This window comes from Halyomorpha halys, unplaced genomic scaffold (assembly GCF_000696795.3).
Source record: "Halyomorpha halys isolate HHAL.00 unplaced genomic scaffold, Hhal_1.1 Scaffold1394.1, whole genome shotgun sequence".
Lineage (NCBI taxonomy): Eukaryota > Metazoa > Arthropoda > Insecta > Hemiptera > Pentatomidae > Halyomorpha > Halyomorpha halys.
The window spans coordinates 61,421-77,475 of NW_027108587.1; the positions used below are offsets into that span (position 1 = coordinate 61,421).

The following is a 16,055-nucleotide window of genomic DNA, read 5'->3' on the forward strand; positions in this document are numbered from 1 at the left end:
TGCAATATTGCTATAAATTCCTCAGACCTATCTATAGCACTGAGGATAAAAATGTTTAGTGCAGGTTCCTAAGCACTACTCCAACATGCCAGACAGGCTTGAACTTACTTATTAACAATAAGAAAAAGGTCGATCATTGTTGTCACTTGTGGCCTGACACCATAAAGTGATTCTTAATCATCCTAATTCAGGCCCAGATTTGTACTGAAAGGATACTTTAAAGGTTTATTAATTCATTTAACTAGCCCAAGTCGACATCTGCGATTCAATTGAAGCAGTAATAATAGTAGGGTAGGTTATAACCCACAAAAATAGAACAATGTGTATAAGTGAGAACAAAAGCTTTTTAAAAAGCTCTAAACAAAGTTCAAATTTTTAAATTGTTAAATTGTACAAATATACATTTACACATCAAGCTTTTCATTATATAAATATCCTAGCCCTAATAATTAGTAAATAGACAAATCAAAGAAGGCATGTTTATAGGTGAGCAAAACAACCCTTAAATCACTTTGAACTTTTTATTCTCCGAGACATTAATTATTTCTATTGATTGATTATAGGCAGACTAAAAATAATCCATGAACATTATACACTATTACGACTATAATGACTCACATCCTACCTAATAAATTATTTCAGAATTCTTATGAATCATTTTTAAGCAAAATAAATATCCTCTTTAATTCCTGATTTGGCTATTCTACAAAATACTGAAGATTAAAACCAATGGAAAAGTTAAAAGTGATTTATTCTCATTTTAATTTATTTGAAAAATAAGGGGGGTAAAAAGGAAGACAAATATCAAACATTACATTGATACACAGAATTTCCAATTATAAATAATTGCTATTTAACATAAAACATTCAAACTAATTACATAGAACAACATTCCAAACCAATTTAATACTGCCAATATTAATAAAAATGAATCTAATGTAACAATACATTCATAAAGAAGGCGATACAAAAATTTCCTAAGAAGCAGACTCTATATTATATAGACTAAGAAGGTAAAGTCGTACATAACAAAAAATGTAGAACCTAAAAATATCAACCTTTGTAAAATTATTATGCTCTTTATATAAATTTATATTAAACAAACATTTAATCAAATTAACACCATTCAAATCATTAACCCATTACATTTGATAAGCATTTTAGTAAAGCAGGCCTACTACCATACTTAACACATAAAATATTTAGTACATGGCACCACATTAATTATAAACTAATATAAGTTTGAAACTTACCTGCTCATAAATTTGAATAGCTTTGTCATAGTTTTCTAACTGTGCAGCATACTGAGCAACTTTTAGCATACACTTATTTGCAGCAGAATTACTTTCTTCTCCTCTAAAAAAATCAGCCGCTTGCTCATAATGTTGAACAGCTCTTTCAAGATCAACTGCTTCAGTTTCATACATTTCAGCAATAGTTTGATGATGTTTTGCAGCCATTGTAAACCTTCCCATGTCAGTGTATATTTCAATAGCCTTCAGAAGGCAATTCACACCCTCTATAAGTACAAATAAAATTACAGCAAAAGAAAACATTATTATATTGGCAAGTAAAGTTACTTTAAAAACCTACCATTAGGATCAGATTTTTTATAACAATTTGCTGCATCAACATAATTAGTAGCAGCATCATGTCTACTTCCTAATTTTGAATAGAGATTTGCAGCTTCACAAAATGCATTTCCTGCAGCTCCCCATTTTTTGGCCATTTTAAACATATTTGCTGCCCTTTGATAACATTCAATAGCTTCTTCAACTTTTGATGAAGTACCTCTACAATAAAAGAAATAAACAACAAATTACTTAACACAATAAATCATTTAAATAAATGATAAGAAAAAAAATCATAAAATGAATTGTCATCTATGTTCCATTCCTTTCTTACCCAAAAAGCGAACCAAAGAAACTTTTATTGGAAGTCAACTTCTTTTCGGCCTCTGCAAGGAATTGCAGGGCTTTCTGTTCGTTGTCTCCCATAATGTTAAAACAATTTCAACAATAATAATCTGACACGACACCGTCGCTTATTGACAAAATGTTTACAACAAAGGTCGAAAGATGGCAAAATTATCGGAGATTGTGATACGCATGCGCCCCCTGCTGAAGTTTGCCTTGTCACAACTTATCTTCAAATTTTTAAACCAAAGACGTAAAACTATTTAATACAGACACCATCTACTAAACTAAAGTACTTAATGATAATAATTAACGATGAAAAATAAAAGAATTGATTCATAAATAAAACTACAACATATGTTATACATCGAAACTGTTGAGAGGACTTACACAGAGCTAACGCTATTTAAAAATATGATGTAACCATTTAAATTAAGTTATGACATTAGCCTTAAAGTTGAAGTTCATAATGTAATTATTATTCCATTATAGCCATCTATATTTAATCTTATTCCAAATAAACTATTAGTATGCTCAAGAAATACCAGCTAATATTCAAAATATTAATTTTTCAATTGCAATATTTTCAACGATTGTTTGTATTTAAAAAAAACAACATCATATAGTTTTCTGCCTGGGGTAAATAGCATATGTGATCTGGACAGTGGAGAGAAACCTAGGCGAATTTTCCAGGGCCCCATCTAATTGTAAATTCACCACCGAAACCATGACATAATTTTGGCTGAGGAACGTTGCGTTCAGAATAGGTCTCGTTCAGTCCCTGTGTAGTTTTCGATCAAAATAGGTCTTAAAAAAGTGATTTTCCGCTTTCTTAACATCATTTTGTTGATCTTCATCTTTATCATCACAGGCACTTCAGTACGTGTAAGGTCCTCATCGCCTTCATATCTCTCTATCTCTCGCAAGGCTCTGCCAAGATTAGCCCTTTTTTTTTTTTCAGAATTTCTGTAAATTCCCTTCAACCTCGTCCACCCATCTCAGTCGCGACCTCTCTTTCCTTGTCCTTCCATAAACCCAACAATAATTTCTTGCGACTCCGTCAGCCCTCGACAGTCTTGAGAGTTTTATGTATTTTACCACATCTAGTTCTCGTAAAATTTGGTACAACTTTTCATTGTTTCTTAGTTTAAACTTGTCACCATTCTTTATAGAGCCAAACATTCTTCTTAACACTTTGGCCGTGGGGGTTGGAAGTGAAAAACAACGATTTTTTATATATATATTTCCTTTTCTTTTAATTTAAATAAACGTTATAAAATGTAGAATATAGCCAAATAAAGTTTAAATACCTGTTTTTTGAACTATCACGACATATTGTCACCACCCGTGTAAGCCATTGAATCTATATATGTAATCAACTAATACATGAATGTTTTGCAGAATTTTTGACTGATTTACAGTATAAGGCTTCTAGAACTACTAGAGGTGAAGTACCATAACTTTCTAGTTATGTTACTTCACCACATTTTCTGTCAAACATTTATAGAACGTGAAATAATCCAAGACATAATAAAAAACAAACAAACTTTGGTACATGTAAAAAGGGTTATTGGAAGTGTTTAAAATAAGTAAATAAATTTAAAGAGTGAAAATCCTTAAAAGTGGCAGCACCTAGAACGATCATAGGTGACTCAAGCTAGCTAGCTAGAACAGTAATAAACACGGTTTGGAACAATCCAAGGTGAAATGGAGGTGCTAAAACTCACTCCACCACTCCCAAGCTCAATCCACGCAATCAAGAAAAGTTATGTCTCTTGACAACACATTGTCGTCATACGTTCTTCCAAGCCATTATTGCTTGACGACACTATGTAGTCAACGACGGGGAAACTGTTAAGATTGGCATCCACAGGAAACAAGGTCCTGCCTCTGAGGCACAAGTTAATAACGCCGTAATTAATGTTTTAGATTGAGAGATTTTTGTATTTCTCGACAGTAAATGGGTTTTAGTGTTTTTCCAAACCAAAATAACACCTATTTTCTATTTTAATTCGCCTCTGAACTTCTGGGTTGGGCTTATTGTCCGCACAAACTTAGGACCCTAGACAAATAAAACTGTTTTCACTTTCAAATGTGTAGCTTTTAATTGCAACTGCGTGTGATGGTTACTGTAGATGGTTGGTAAGAACATAATTGATATTCGCAGAAAGGGTTTGCACAGAAACTTGTTTTCCAAGTCCCCATTGGATGTAGAGTTGATATATAGGTGAAAACAAAAGAAGTGGTTTGGATGAGAACTATTTTACTTCATGGGATGCATTTTAAGGGGAATTCGAGGAGTAGAAAGTTTTGGAAATAAGACTCTGATTTATTGTAATGTGTGCTTACAAGTTTTATTGAATGGTTGCTGAATTACATACTCACAGATTATTATTATTGGCGCGACAGACCGTGGAGGTCCAAGGCCTCGCGCGATATAATAAGGAAGTACATCGCGCGTTTCTTGACGTGGTTTTCATAGGGTGGGTTGTCACTCCCACGCCTATTATTCACAGATTGACTTCAAGAAATAATTATATACCTAAGATTGAATTTGTTTTATTGAAACAAATTGATCCCTAAAACAAACCAATCTTAAAGTATTTTGAAAAATAGTAGTGAATAACAATAATGTTCGTTCATCGACAACACTATTCACACTGGAAATGATCCCGCATCTCCCTATCTATTTAAGAAAAATATTTTATAGTATTTTTAATGAATATTTATTTTCATTGAGAGCATTTATTTGTGTGTTAGGAACTTGAGTTGTATTAATTAACTCAGAAAGGTATGTAAAGTTTAAGTTAAATCTTTCTCAATTAAAATCCAAACTAAAAACAAAAATCAACTCTGGGTAATTATAATGAATATTTAATATTATACTTTAATTTCATAACAAAGATTCAGTTCAATAATTGTTAATTCTAACAGCTAGTAAGTGCCACGCTGTAAGATAACAAGACAAATTGTTCCATTTAGGTTCTCGATTTTAAATCGAATTAATCTGATGGGTAGGTTTGTGAAACACTCAAGTTAATCTTCTTATCAGAAAATCAGCATTATTAGAGATATGTTTCTGAAAGTTACTTGCTGATATTTCAATTTTCAGTTACCTATCATGTTTTCTATTATTATTACTCCTTTAGTGTGCCCACTGTTTCGCTACTACGATGTTTTCATATCAGCTGTAATTGTATGACGTGGTTTTGATTAGTGATATTTCCCTGAAGTTGTTTTATATATGTATTTTAATCATAATTCTTTTGAGCCTAGTTAGTATCAACTCAAATAAATATGACATATTACAATGACAATCCTGTCCCAAAGGGGCCCCCTGATTTATGTTTTGATACCAGTTCATTTATTAGGGTAAGTATTTTTTATTAACATATATGTAGATTCAATATTTGTTTCATACCCTTAATCTTATCTTTTATATATGTATTTTTTTTTTTTTTAGGATTCCTTCTCAGTTGATCAGTTTCTACAAGATCACAGAAACAAAGCTACATTGGAAATTATGAGAGATGATCTGGGGTTGTATTTGAAAGTTCTTCGATCAGCTATGATTGATCTTATAAATAAAGACTATGCAGATTTTGTAAATTTATCTAGCAATTTAATTGGCTTAGATAAAGCAATAAATGATATACAATTACCCTTAGGGCAGTTACGTGAGGAATTATTGGTAATAGTTTCTAAATAATTCTTTGTGGATTTTGCTATTGTTGTATTTTAATACTAAATACATGAATCATTGGATTTTAGGAAATTCGCCAGAGTTTGGATGGTGCAGCTGAAGAAATCTCTTCTCAACTTTCTCATCGGAGAGAATTAAGAGAACATAAAAGGAGTCTTAGAAGTTTAAGTCGTGTCCATACATCTTTGAAAAAGCTCCGTCTTATTTTATCTTCTCTAGAAGAGAATGGAAAATCTGAAATTCAGTTATTGGAACGTGTTGTTTCAGAATACAGTCATATTCAGTTCCATATATCCCGATGTAGGAAGGACATCTCAGATAATGATTATCAGGTATATAGTTGTATTTAGAGTAGTTTCCAGAAACATATTATTAGTTTTGGATTTTTGGGGTCTGAACTACTGTTGGAAATTTTTAAGGTATTAGAAGAGAATGTCAAATTTTGATTTTACTCTATGCTTCTCTAATTTCTGTTCAAAACTGTTCCTGTACTTCATGTTGACCCGTATCCTCCTCCATCTTTCAACTTTTATCTCAATGTATGTTCTTGGTGCACTTGAATTCTTTTCCTTGAGTTTTACAACAAATTAATTTTTGTCTAGTGTGAATTTTTTTTTCTTTTTATTATTCAAGAGCTCTTTTTTATAGCGTATATTTTTATTTCAGGTATTTGATAAAGTTGGAAGAACTTTAGTTCAGTGTGTAGATAATCTTTTTCTTGAAGCTTTGTATAAAAATGAGAGAGGAAAAAATGAACTGCTCTGTGCATTATCTCTTTATCAGACATTAGACAAATTAAGTTCTGCTGAAAGGTAACTATTCTATTTTATTATGAAATGATTATTTTTCTCTTTGTTTTCTCTTTTCATGGACTTTTGGATTTGTTATCAAATCCAGTTTACCTAATAATAAATATTTTAAACAAAGCTTTATGACAGATTTCAATTAGGGGTTTTAGGTTCATTAACAGTTAATTGATTGATTTTTAATTATGAGAGATAGTTGACCGTGGATGATAAATGAGGAGAAGATGGTTAAACCATCTTCTCCTTATTGATTGATTTTTATAAAGTTCTAAAGGTGATAGTAAAGGCCTTCCAAAAAAAAAAACCTTTGAGAAATAGTATATGAAAATTTGCTGGTGTTAATACCTGAAGCGAACCTAGGCCACATCTCTGAACTTTCTCTAAGCACCTCTCTCTAAACTCTAATGCCGAGATAGAATCCAGTTTCACTGGTATCTCGTCCAACCCTCTTGTTTAGGGCTTTTGTGGGATTAAAATATTACTTTTTGTTGAACCACGGTTCCTTCTTTGTAATATTAATGATTCAATTTAATGATGAGTCTTAATGATTTTAAAATTTTTGAAAATAGTATATTTCATAGCTCTGTTTTTTATTCACACGCATAGCTCAGAATTAATCGTAACACATTCATTCCTCTTCAAAATACTGTTTGATTTACAGAATTGGATTATTAGTATCTGAGATGTGATTCCATTTAAGGACACATCAGACTCTAATATTTGAAATGGTGGGTTCGTTTTATGTGTGTGCACTTATTGGTCTTTGATAGTTTTAAAGAGTAGTACTGGAATGAACTGTTATCCTTCCTAAGGGACCATGCTCTGGTATAGAGCTGTTTTCAGCTGAACTATGGAAGTTTGAAATTATTATTGTAAAAACTATCAATGTTCAGCCTCTCTCTTCGCTGGGGTTAGATTTTACAAAATTTTCATGTAAATACTTATTAACTCATGATGTATTGAATAAAAAAAAATATCAATGCCATGTAATAATATATTTATTTATTTTTTCTAGACTCTATCGTAAACAGGTTTCATCAGCTATGGAAAATCTTATTTCAGAAGAAGCACTCCGTTCCTCTCCTACTGGTTTACCTGGCCTTTACAACAGAATACTATCTTTTCTAGACACAGAAATGAAATGTTTATGTGAAATTTCTGCAATTTTTAACAAGTAAGTTCGTGAACATCAACATTTAAGTCTATGCATGAAGAGAAAAGAGATATAAAGTTAGTTGTGTACTAGAATTAACTTATTAAGACTCAAAGCTATATGATATTTTTTAATTTTTTTATGAACCCCCTCCTATTTACATCTGATATACAGGGAGAGAGAGAGAGAGAAGGAGGTTATCTACAGGGTACCCACCCTATTCTAACCATGGTGGGGGTCAATTTTTCATTTTGTGGGCCTGTCACAGAAATAAAAGTACCGACCCCTAGGCTGGATTTGAACCGGCACTGCTGAAGTCATAAAGAATTAGGCACTCTAACTCACTCGGCTATAAACAGTTATTTAATTTAAAAATATTAGGCATATTAAAACAAATAAATATATGGGATAAATAATTATTAATTTATATAACAATGAACCTGCAGTGTACAAAAATAAAATATATGAATTTCATTTGGTAAATATAACGTATTGATGCTTATTTAAAAATTTTAACATTCAAAATTTTTTTCTAACTTGAAATATAATATTTAAATAACAAGGTAAACAAAAGAAATCTTCCATTATATCTATAATTAATATGTTGATGTTTCGGGATTGTGTCCATATTTGTTAAACGTTTTTGCTCTGCAATATGTTATAAAGGACTTCCTAAATTTAGTAGAAAAGATTACTATATTTAAATATAGTTTAATATTCTTAATTTAAAACAATTTTGATCCTTTTTTCCTCTCAACTTTTATTCTTTAAAATTTCTCCTTTTTCTTCCTCTCAGGAGAAATTTTAAAGAATAAAAGTTAAGAGGAAAAAAGGATCAAAATTGTTTTAAATTAACAATAAACTAAACCACTCTCAAACAAGCATATATAAAGTAATTAATCTAATAGTTTAATATCTTCAAGATACCTTAAAATACGTCATTACTCTAGCTATGTTTTAAAATCCAATTTTAATTTTTTTAATACAGTAGATAAGTGAAATATCAAATCATATAACTTAGGAAAGTCTGTAAAATTACAATAAATTTTAAAATATTTAATAATTTTGTAGTTTTCTTTGTTGATTATTATTTTCTTTATAGGTTACATTTCACTGAATTAATATTAGAAGAGTGGAGAGCAGTTTGAAAATAAACAATATCAATTGTTTGTTTGATCAGTCCTTTTTAAATTAAAGTTTAATTTTTCTTATAGTAGTTCTGTGGTATCATGATTTTATGATCTATGTGGTGAAGAAAGTTCTTACTTCTGTAACTGTATTTGTATTGCTATTATCAAATCCTAGTGGTGTAAATGGTAGCACTTTGTAATCTTTTTCAAAATAAAAACTTTTATTATTCATAATCATGAGAGATAGTTGACCGTGGATGACTTATATGAGAAGATGGGGGTGCGGTCAAAATATAACACAAATAAGTTGAAGTAACTTATTTAATCGTGCCAACGTTTCGGCCAGAATTTTGTTAATTTTATTTTTCAAGTAATATATTCATGCCCTGAATCTATAACTAAATTAAATGCTACTCTAGGCAGTACTTCATCCACATAGACAAAAAATAATAAGTTATAGACGTATACTAGTCCAGATTAGTGTTAATAATTCCATTGCTACAGTAATTATTATAGATGAATAATTTGCTGGTTTTCTTAAAAATTTCAATGATATTTTGTTTACAGGAATTATAAAAAAAACAAATGTGATTTCTTTTTAAGAAGTTTTTGGCCTGAGGTTGAAGAAAGATTAGAAACAAATTTGACTTCCATTTATTCACCAGGAGATCCTGATGTATTTTATCAGGTAGATATTATTTTCATTTTTTAAATTTATTATAGTGAGGGTGTTAAAATAGTTTTTATGTACTAATCAAATTTTTTAATATGGTTTAGAAATACACTGAAACACTATCATTTCTGGAAAAGTTATTAAATCGCAGTGACTTTACACATTCAGTACAAGAACTTCAAGCACATCCTAACTTTTTACATTTTATGGAACGATGGGATTTACATTTGCCTGTGTACTTCCAGATCAGGTGAATATTCTAATATTAGATTTATTGACATTTTTGTTGATATTAATATACCAGAAAAATTAGTATTATTAAAATAATACTATAAAAATGAATGCTTGGAAAAACTCCTTATTATTTGACATGATAGATATAGACAAGGTGTGGCAGAAAAGTAATGAGACTGGCAACACTTCAAGCGACCTGGTAATTTTGCGCTCTTGTCCTTGATAGAGCATGAGTATCAGTTCCCTGTCATAGCTTAGTGCGAGTTTCAGCTCCTTCTGTTTACTATGTGATTTTTGTGACTGCTATTAATGAAGCTGTGTTATACAAAATGGAAAAGCAGAATTTGAAGCTTAAATTCTGGGTTAAGCTTAGAGAATCGGCATTGCAACATTTGGAAAGTTAAAACAGGCCTATGGGAAACATTCTTTATCTCGAGCTCAAGTTTTTCTTTCAAGGCACAAATCATTTTTGGAATGCAGAGAACATGTTGAAGATGACCACTGTTCAGGGAGGCCTTCAACTTCCAAAACCTTCGAAAACATCAAATGTGTGAACACTTGTGAGGTCAGACCATTGTTTAATATTAAGAATGTTGAGTAAACTCTTAGATTTGAACAGATTTACTGTGCATCAAATATTGACTGAGCATTTGCACATGTGAAAGGTCTGTGCCAAAAAACCTCACAATTCAGGAGAAGGTCATTTGAAAAAACAAAGTGTCTTGATCTTCTTAACAGAATTGCTAATGAGCAAGATTTCTTTAGCCGTGTGATCACAGGTGATAAATCATGAATTTTTGAATACCAAAAGGCAATGTGAGGTGTGGCACACTGCAAATTATCCTTGACCAAAGAAACCTCAAATGAGCAAATCGAAAATCAAATCAATGCTGATATGTTTTTTTGGCAGAAGGGGAATTGTCAAAGAATTTGTTCCTCCAGGACAAACTATTAACGAAGTTTTTTTACAAAGACGTCCTTGAAAGGCTCAGAAAAAAGATAATTCATATGAGACCAGACATTGCAGACAAATGGAAGAATGGAAGCTCCATCATAACAATGCCCCATGTCACGCTGCCCTGCCCTCTCTGTAATAGAATTTTTTACCTCAATAGGCATTCCTGTGATTCCCCAGCCCCAGGTGTGTAACTGCCCAAGGGAACTACTTTGAAGGGGATAACATTGATGTTTCAAATAAATAAAAAATCAGTCTCATCACTTTTCTTTCACACCTCGTATACACACACACACCCACAAATTTTGCGAGACTTGTTGTTTGGACTCAGAAAACCAATTATTGCTCTTCACCATATTTTCTATAAAAGTTTTGTACATGTAAAAAATGTTAAATGTATTTAAAATAAAAGAATATGTAATTAAATGAATTTATATACTTAAAAAAATAAATTTGATTATAAAAATATTTGAAAGAGAGTAAAAATCCTTAAGGGCGGCAGAACCCAGAACAATCATAGGTGACTCAAGCTAGCCAGCTAGGACAGTAATAAACACGTTTTAGGACAATCCAAGGTGAAAGGGAGGTGCTAAAGCTCTTCCTACCACTCCGAACACAAACTAGAAAAGTGACCTCTCTTGACAATTATGTATCGTCAACCACAGTCAAAGTATTAACTTGAATATAGTTTTTTTTTATCTCTTTGAAACAGCTTCTGTACCCTCAGGATTCATCGGATTTAATAGTTTTGTATTAATGCCTCAAATTGAATTACACAGGTTTCAAGAGATTGTGAGGGACTTGGAAATGTCTTTTCAGAGCGATGATTGGTTGTCAAAATCAGATAAATGGAAACTAGTGGCGACTGAAACAGTTTGGAAATCATTAAACAAGTGCTGGGAAGAAGGTATTTTTCTCAGGCCCATCGCTCACAAATTTTGGAAACTGAGTTTACAAATAATATCAAGATTCACTAGATGGGCAAAGGGCTTTGCTCATCATCCAGTTAGTAATTTTCTTACTATGTTGCAGTTTTTTCTTCTTAACTATTTTCCTCTCATATTTATGATTTTTAGGATTCCACCAAGACTGTTGATATTGATTTTTTAGTATTTTTATATAATGATATACAACAGCTTCTTAACTTGCTACCAGAATTCAAAAAGTCTGTGATTAAAAAGTTATTTAAAATTAGTGAGCACACTCTACAATTGCTAACACGTAATTATGTTTTTATTATCTTTTTGGACTACTGATTAGTTGGACGTCATAATGCAACACAAAATTGATTTGTATTTGTTTTTTGCCATTATCTTTACCACATTATGGTTTTAACAGAATAAATAATAAACAATGACGCTCAAAAAGTATGGAACTATTTAAAAAAAAAATTATGAGTCCAATTACAAAAATGTGTCGTGTAATTCATAACATTGTAGAGCAAAATAAGAAATTCACAATTATCTGTTGCATTATGACAGCCACTTGATCTTTAATCATAGCCTTGTGTTTGAGTGATCCACTTTGTATTGAATTTTTTTTTTTTCTAATACCTCAAAATATTTATTTTTGTTATTGTTATTTTTCATTAATATTGTCAGTGTCTCTTCCTAATGAAAGTTTTATGAAGGTTTACTGTAAGAAAATTAAACATCTTTATATTCCAGAAAGCTTAGAAGAAAGTGGTTGTGAACTGGAAAGCCAATTAGAATTATTAAATGAAGCTATTATCAAAACATTAAGTGGAAACAGTGCATTACTGATCAGGCAGGTTAATGACATTCCAAGATTGTTTAGGCGGACGAACAGAGAACCTCCGACGAAACCTTGTACCTATGTGGTTAACATATTAGAAACTCCTGGTCAGTTTTATGAGAAACATATAAACCATTCGAAGACTATCATTTGGCTGACAACAATGTTTTCTATCATTACTAAACAGTAAGATATTTTAATCTATTTATTTAATTGTTTTCAGTTTTCATGATCCATGAATTAAATGAAAAATGTTTTTATCATAAAATAGTTCAATATTTTATTGAAAATTTCATTGGAAAAATTAAAATGAAACAAATTATACTTCACTAATGTAATTTGTCTTCCCAAGGGTCTAATATATTAATATTCAATAAATATAAACAGAAGTTTATAACATTAATTTATTCTTTTCAGGTATCCTATTTAAGCATTTATTAATTAAAATTAATTGTAAACAATAAATAATTTTATTAAATTTAGATCTTAATAAATTGATTTCCGAAGCATCACACTATTTACATAAGAACTCCGCAACCAGAAGTAAAAAGAAAAAAATTAAGAAGGAGATGGTCAGGAAGAAACAAAAAATAGTTTTCAAATATTTATTTACCAACATTCTAATGCTTTTTTTCAACATGAAAGCCATGATGAAGCCCAACAAAGTGGGACGAAACGTTTTCAAATGAATAGTTGAAAATTATTTTTGTTTCTTGTTGACCGCACCCCTGACCATCTCAATCATATTCACTTACCAGTCAATAATTTATATATCTAAAAAAAAATTAATTTTTATCAATTAAAAAAATTAGCTAGTTTTAGCATTTATACTGTCATTGGATCTAAATTATTTAAACTAAAAGGTCATTGACTTACAAAAGAGAATATTGTATGTAATAGACAATAATACATATATAGATTATTAAAACAGAATCCTTATCCATTTATTAATTTAATTTCATAGTAAAATTAAATTCTATTGCTGCCTAAATTACAGATGATTAGTAGTAGTGCATTTTATTTCAAAAGGTAATGTAACTAAATTTATAAATAGAATTTGTTCCGGTTGAGGTCAAATAAAACTCAAATAGTAAATTGGTGTACTATATATATATATATTTTAGTACACCAATTTACTATTTGGGTTTTGTTTTACCGCACCCGGACCAAATTCCATTTATTGATACACATGGTCAAACAGCAACCTTCCAATAACTAAATTTAATTAAAAGTTTTACTTGGTTACTGATTTTTCTGTTCAGTTGTGTTAAATCTTATGTACAGGAGTAAGAAGAGAATAAGGTTGTAGCAACATTATAAGATAAATTAAATTGTTTCGCACTAATAATTCAAATAAAAAAAGAACAAAATTGATTAACCGAGACCCCCATTACTCTCACTGAAAATCATCACTCATGCTCTTAAAAACCATTCCTTAATCAATAGAAGATTTTAATATGGCTTAATAAACATGTATCTTATTGCTGCCTATTCTTTTTTTTTTTTTTTTTTTTTTGCTTGTTTTGACAATTTGCTCAACAAAAGCCTCATTTGTTTATTTAATTTAATCTATAAACAATCATAATTGATAATTTAATAACTATTTCTTTACTGAAGTCTTATTTGTTTTATAGGTATTACTCTTCTGTATCAGATGTACTTGATTCAGTTCAAAAGACAGAAGAGAGCTTGCGTAGATTAAAAAAGGCTAGAGATAGATCAAGCAACATCGTTCCGAATGATAGGAGAGTTGAAGATGATAACAAAATAAGATTGCAGTTGCTGTTAGATATAAATGCTTACGTTAAAGGGGTAATTTTTAATCTTTGTTACTTTCCTGAAGTATAATATAAAAATATTAATTTAGAGGTTAATATTAATAAAATATACTTGGATACAACAATGTTCCAGGTAAATTTTGAAATTAAGCCTGTTCTAATTTTCCTATTTAATAATGATAGATTACCAATCATAGATAACCGCTAGGCTTAAAAATTGAAGTTGTTCGGCACCCACCAGATCAGTGATGGGTTATCTCTTTTCAATTATTTTCTATATAATCTAAATTTTAAAACTGACAGTATAATACAAATTTTCTTCTAGGAATTTATTTTTTCTTATGGTTCAATTCTTAAAAAACTTATTCTTTGGAAAAATATTTAAATACCTAGGAAGGGTTATATTTTGATTATTTAACAAATCTAAATTACATTCATTCATTTTTATGTATGTTATCCTATAGAACTGATATTTCGTATAATATCTGATTTTAAACCGTAATATTATTTTTTAGATAGAAGCATTTGGAATCAATAAGATGGACATAGAGAAGCTCACCGATTTGCTGCTTTTAGTTGAAGCCACTCAGAAACCATAGTATAAACTAAAAAATATGGTTGAAAAAATGTTGTCATATATAAGCCATTATTTGTATATATATATTATATATTCAATATAGTTTTGAAATAAAAAAGTTATTCTTATTTTTATCTCCTTTTGCTGTTTTCATTCATTAAACAGAAAGTTTTTGCCTAGTAATAGTCAATATTCTAATAATGATTTTGATCCTTTATTTGATTTAATCCTTTTATTTACTATGGTAGTTCAATACCATTTTTTTTCTAAATATAGTTTAAAAATCGATGCCATGTTTTGAGATTGTAACTTAATAAAACAAAAAATAAATTTAAAAACTAATGGACAATTTAATGAAAGGTGGTTAGTAAAGATGTTTTATTTTCATCCACAATCTTTGACTTCCTAGAGGTACAAAGTTTATTACAAGCCTTATTAAACAAATTATGGTACCCTCCATTCTGCTATGCCAAAGGGAGTAATAGGTGTCATTAGCACTAGACAGGTATAAATCAAAATTTATTTGATGTCCATTATATTTAAAAGTCAAGTGTAACCTTTTATTTTTTTTTAATATAGCATTTTTGCATTTCAATTGAAACCTTTTCCATTTCAAATATGACCTTAACAGACTTGGATTAATTTGTTTGATATATATTTTATATTTTAGTACTTATATTTATTTCCACTGATAAATTTTCAAATAATTTTGCAAGATTCATCAGACATTTTTTTCATTTATTCGATAATTTCTATTAAGTATTAAAAAAAAAAATAGTTATTTATTTTTTAATGTTTATTAATATAATTATAATTTTTTAGAGGAAGGTATGAATTTTATTGATTTTGCAGTTTTTGAAGTAGCTAATATTGAGATATATATTTTTTTTAATTGAATTTCAATTTATTGGATATAGTGATGATCCTTTATTAGATTTTCAAGGGTCCTGATTCTATTTTTTATTCAGCATTTTGATTTAATGTTACTTTAGGAGTATTTTTTTTGGATATGTAATCGTTATTAGAGGTTCTTTATTTAGGTATTTGGAGGTTCTAATTCTGCTATGAATACTGAAGTAATTTTGTAATTCTGGCAAGTAATAATTGATTAGTAATACTTGATCTCTAACAGAATGTTGATATTAACAACTTTGAAAGACAAAGGAATCAATAAATAGATAAAATCCAGAATTCCAAAAACAAAATGAGAAAAACAACTATAAATAAAAACAGAAACCGTATAATAAGAGAATTACTGTGCGGACAGTGGAAATTAACACAAATAAGTGTAACTTATATTATTTGTGCTGACGTTTCAGTATATATTTTAGGCCTTAATCATGGTTAAAAAATTAAAATGAGAAAACAACCACAA

The 16,055-nt window shown here is 29.8% G+C and overlaps 2 protein-coding genes across 2 annotated transcripts in view; one reads left to right on the top strand and one right to left on the bottom strand.

The window, feature by feature from the left end:
• alphaSnap (Alpha-soluble NSF attachment protein) overlaps positions 1–2,127 on the bottom strand; it is an 8,873-nt gene extending 6,746 nt beyond the window's left edge. The window contains exons 1-3 of the mRNA XM_014434606.2: positions 1,906–2,127; positions 1,594–1,793; positions 1,254–1,519 (exon numbers count right to left, since the gene is read on the bottom strand). Of these exons, the coding sequence (XP_014290092.1) occupies positions 1,254–1,519; positions 1,594–1,793; positions 1,906–1,997 (558 nt within the window). The 5' untranslated portion in view covers positions 1,998–2,127. The remainder of the gene's footprint in view (positions 1–1,253; positions 1,520–1,593; positions 1,794–1,905) is intronic.
• Positions 2,128–4,871: 2,744 nt separating this feature from the next.
• Positions 4,872–14,814, top strand: Cog2 (conserved oligomeric Golgi complex subunit 2). The gene is made up of 12 exons (XM_014434605.3): positions 4,872–5,288; positions 5,380–5,607; positions 5,688–5,951; positions 6,286–6,431; positions 7,441–7,599; positions 9,276–9,396; positions 9,486–9,631; positions 11,350–11,575; positions 11,647–11,791; positions 12,238–12,511; positions 13,960–14,137; positions 14,619–14,814. The coding sequence occupies exons 1-12, from the start codon at positions 5,214–5,216 to the stop codon at positions 14,700–14,702; spliced, it is 2,046 nt and encodes a 681-aa protein (XP_014290091.1). The 5' UTR covers positions 4,872–5,213; the 3' UTR covers positions 14,703–14,814.
• Positions 14,815–16,055: the final 1,241 nt, after the last annotated feature.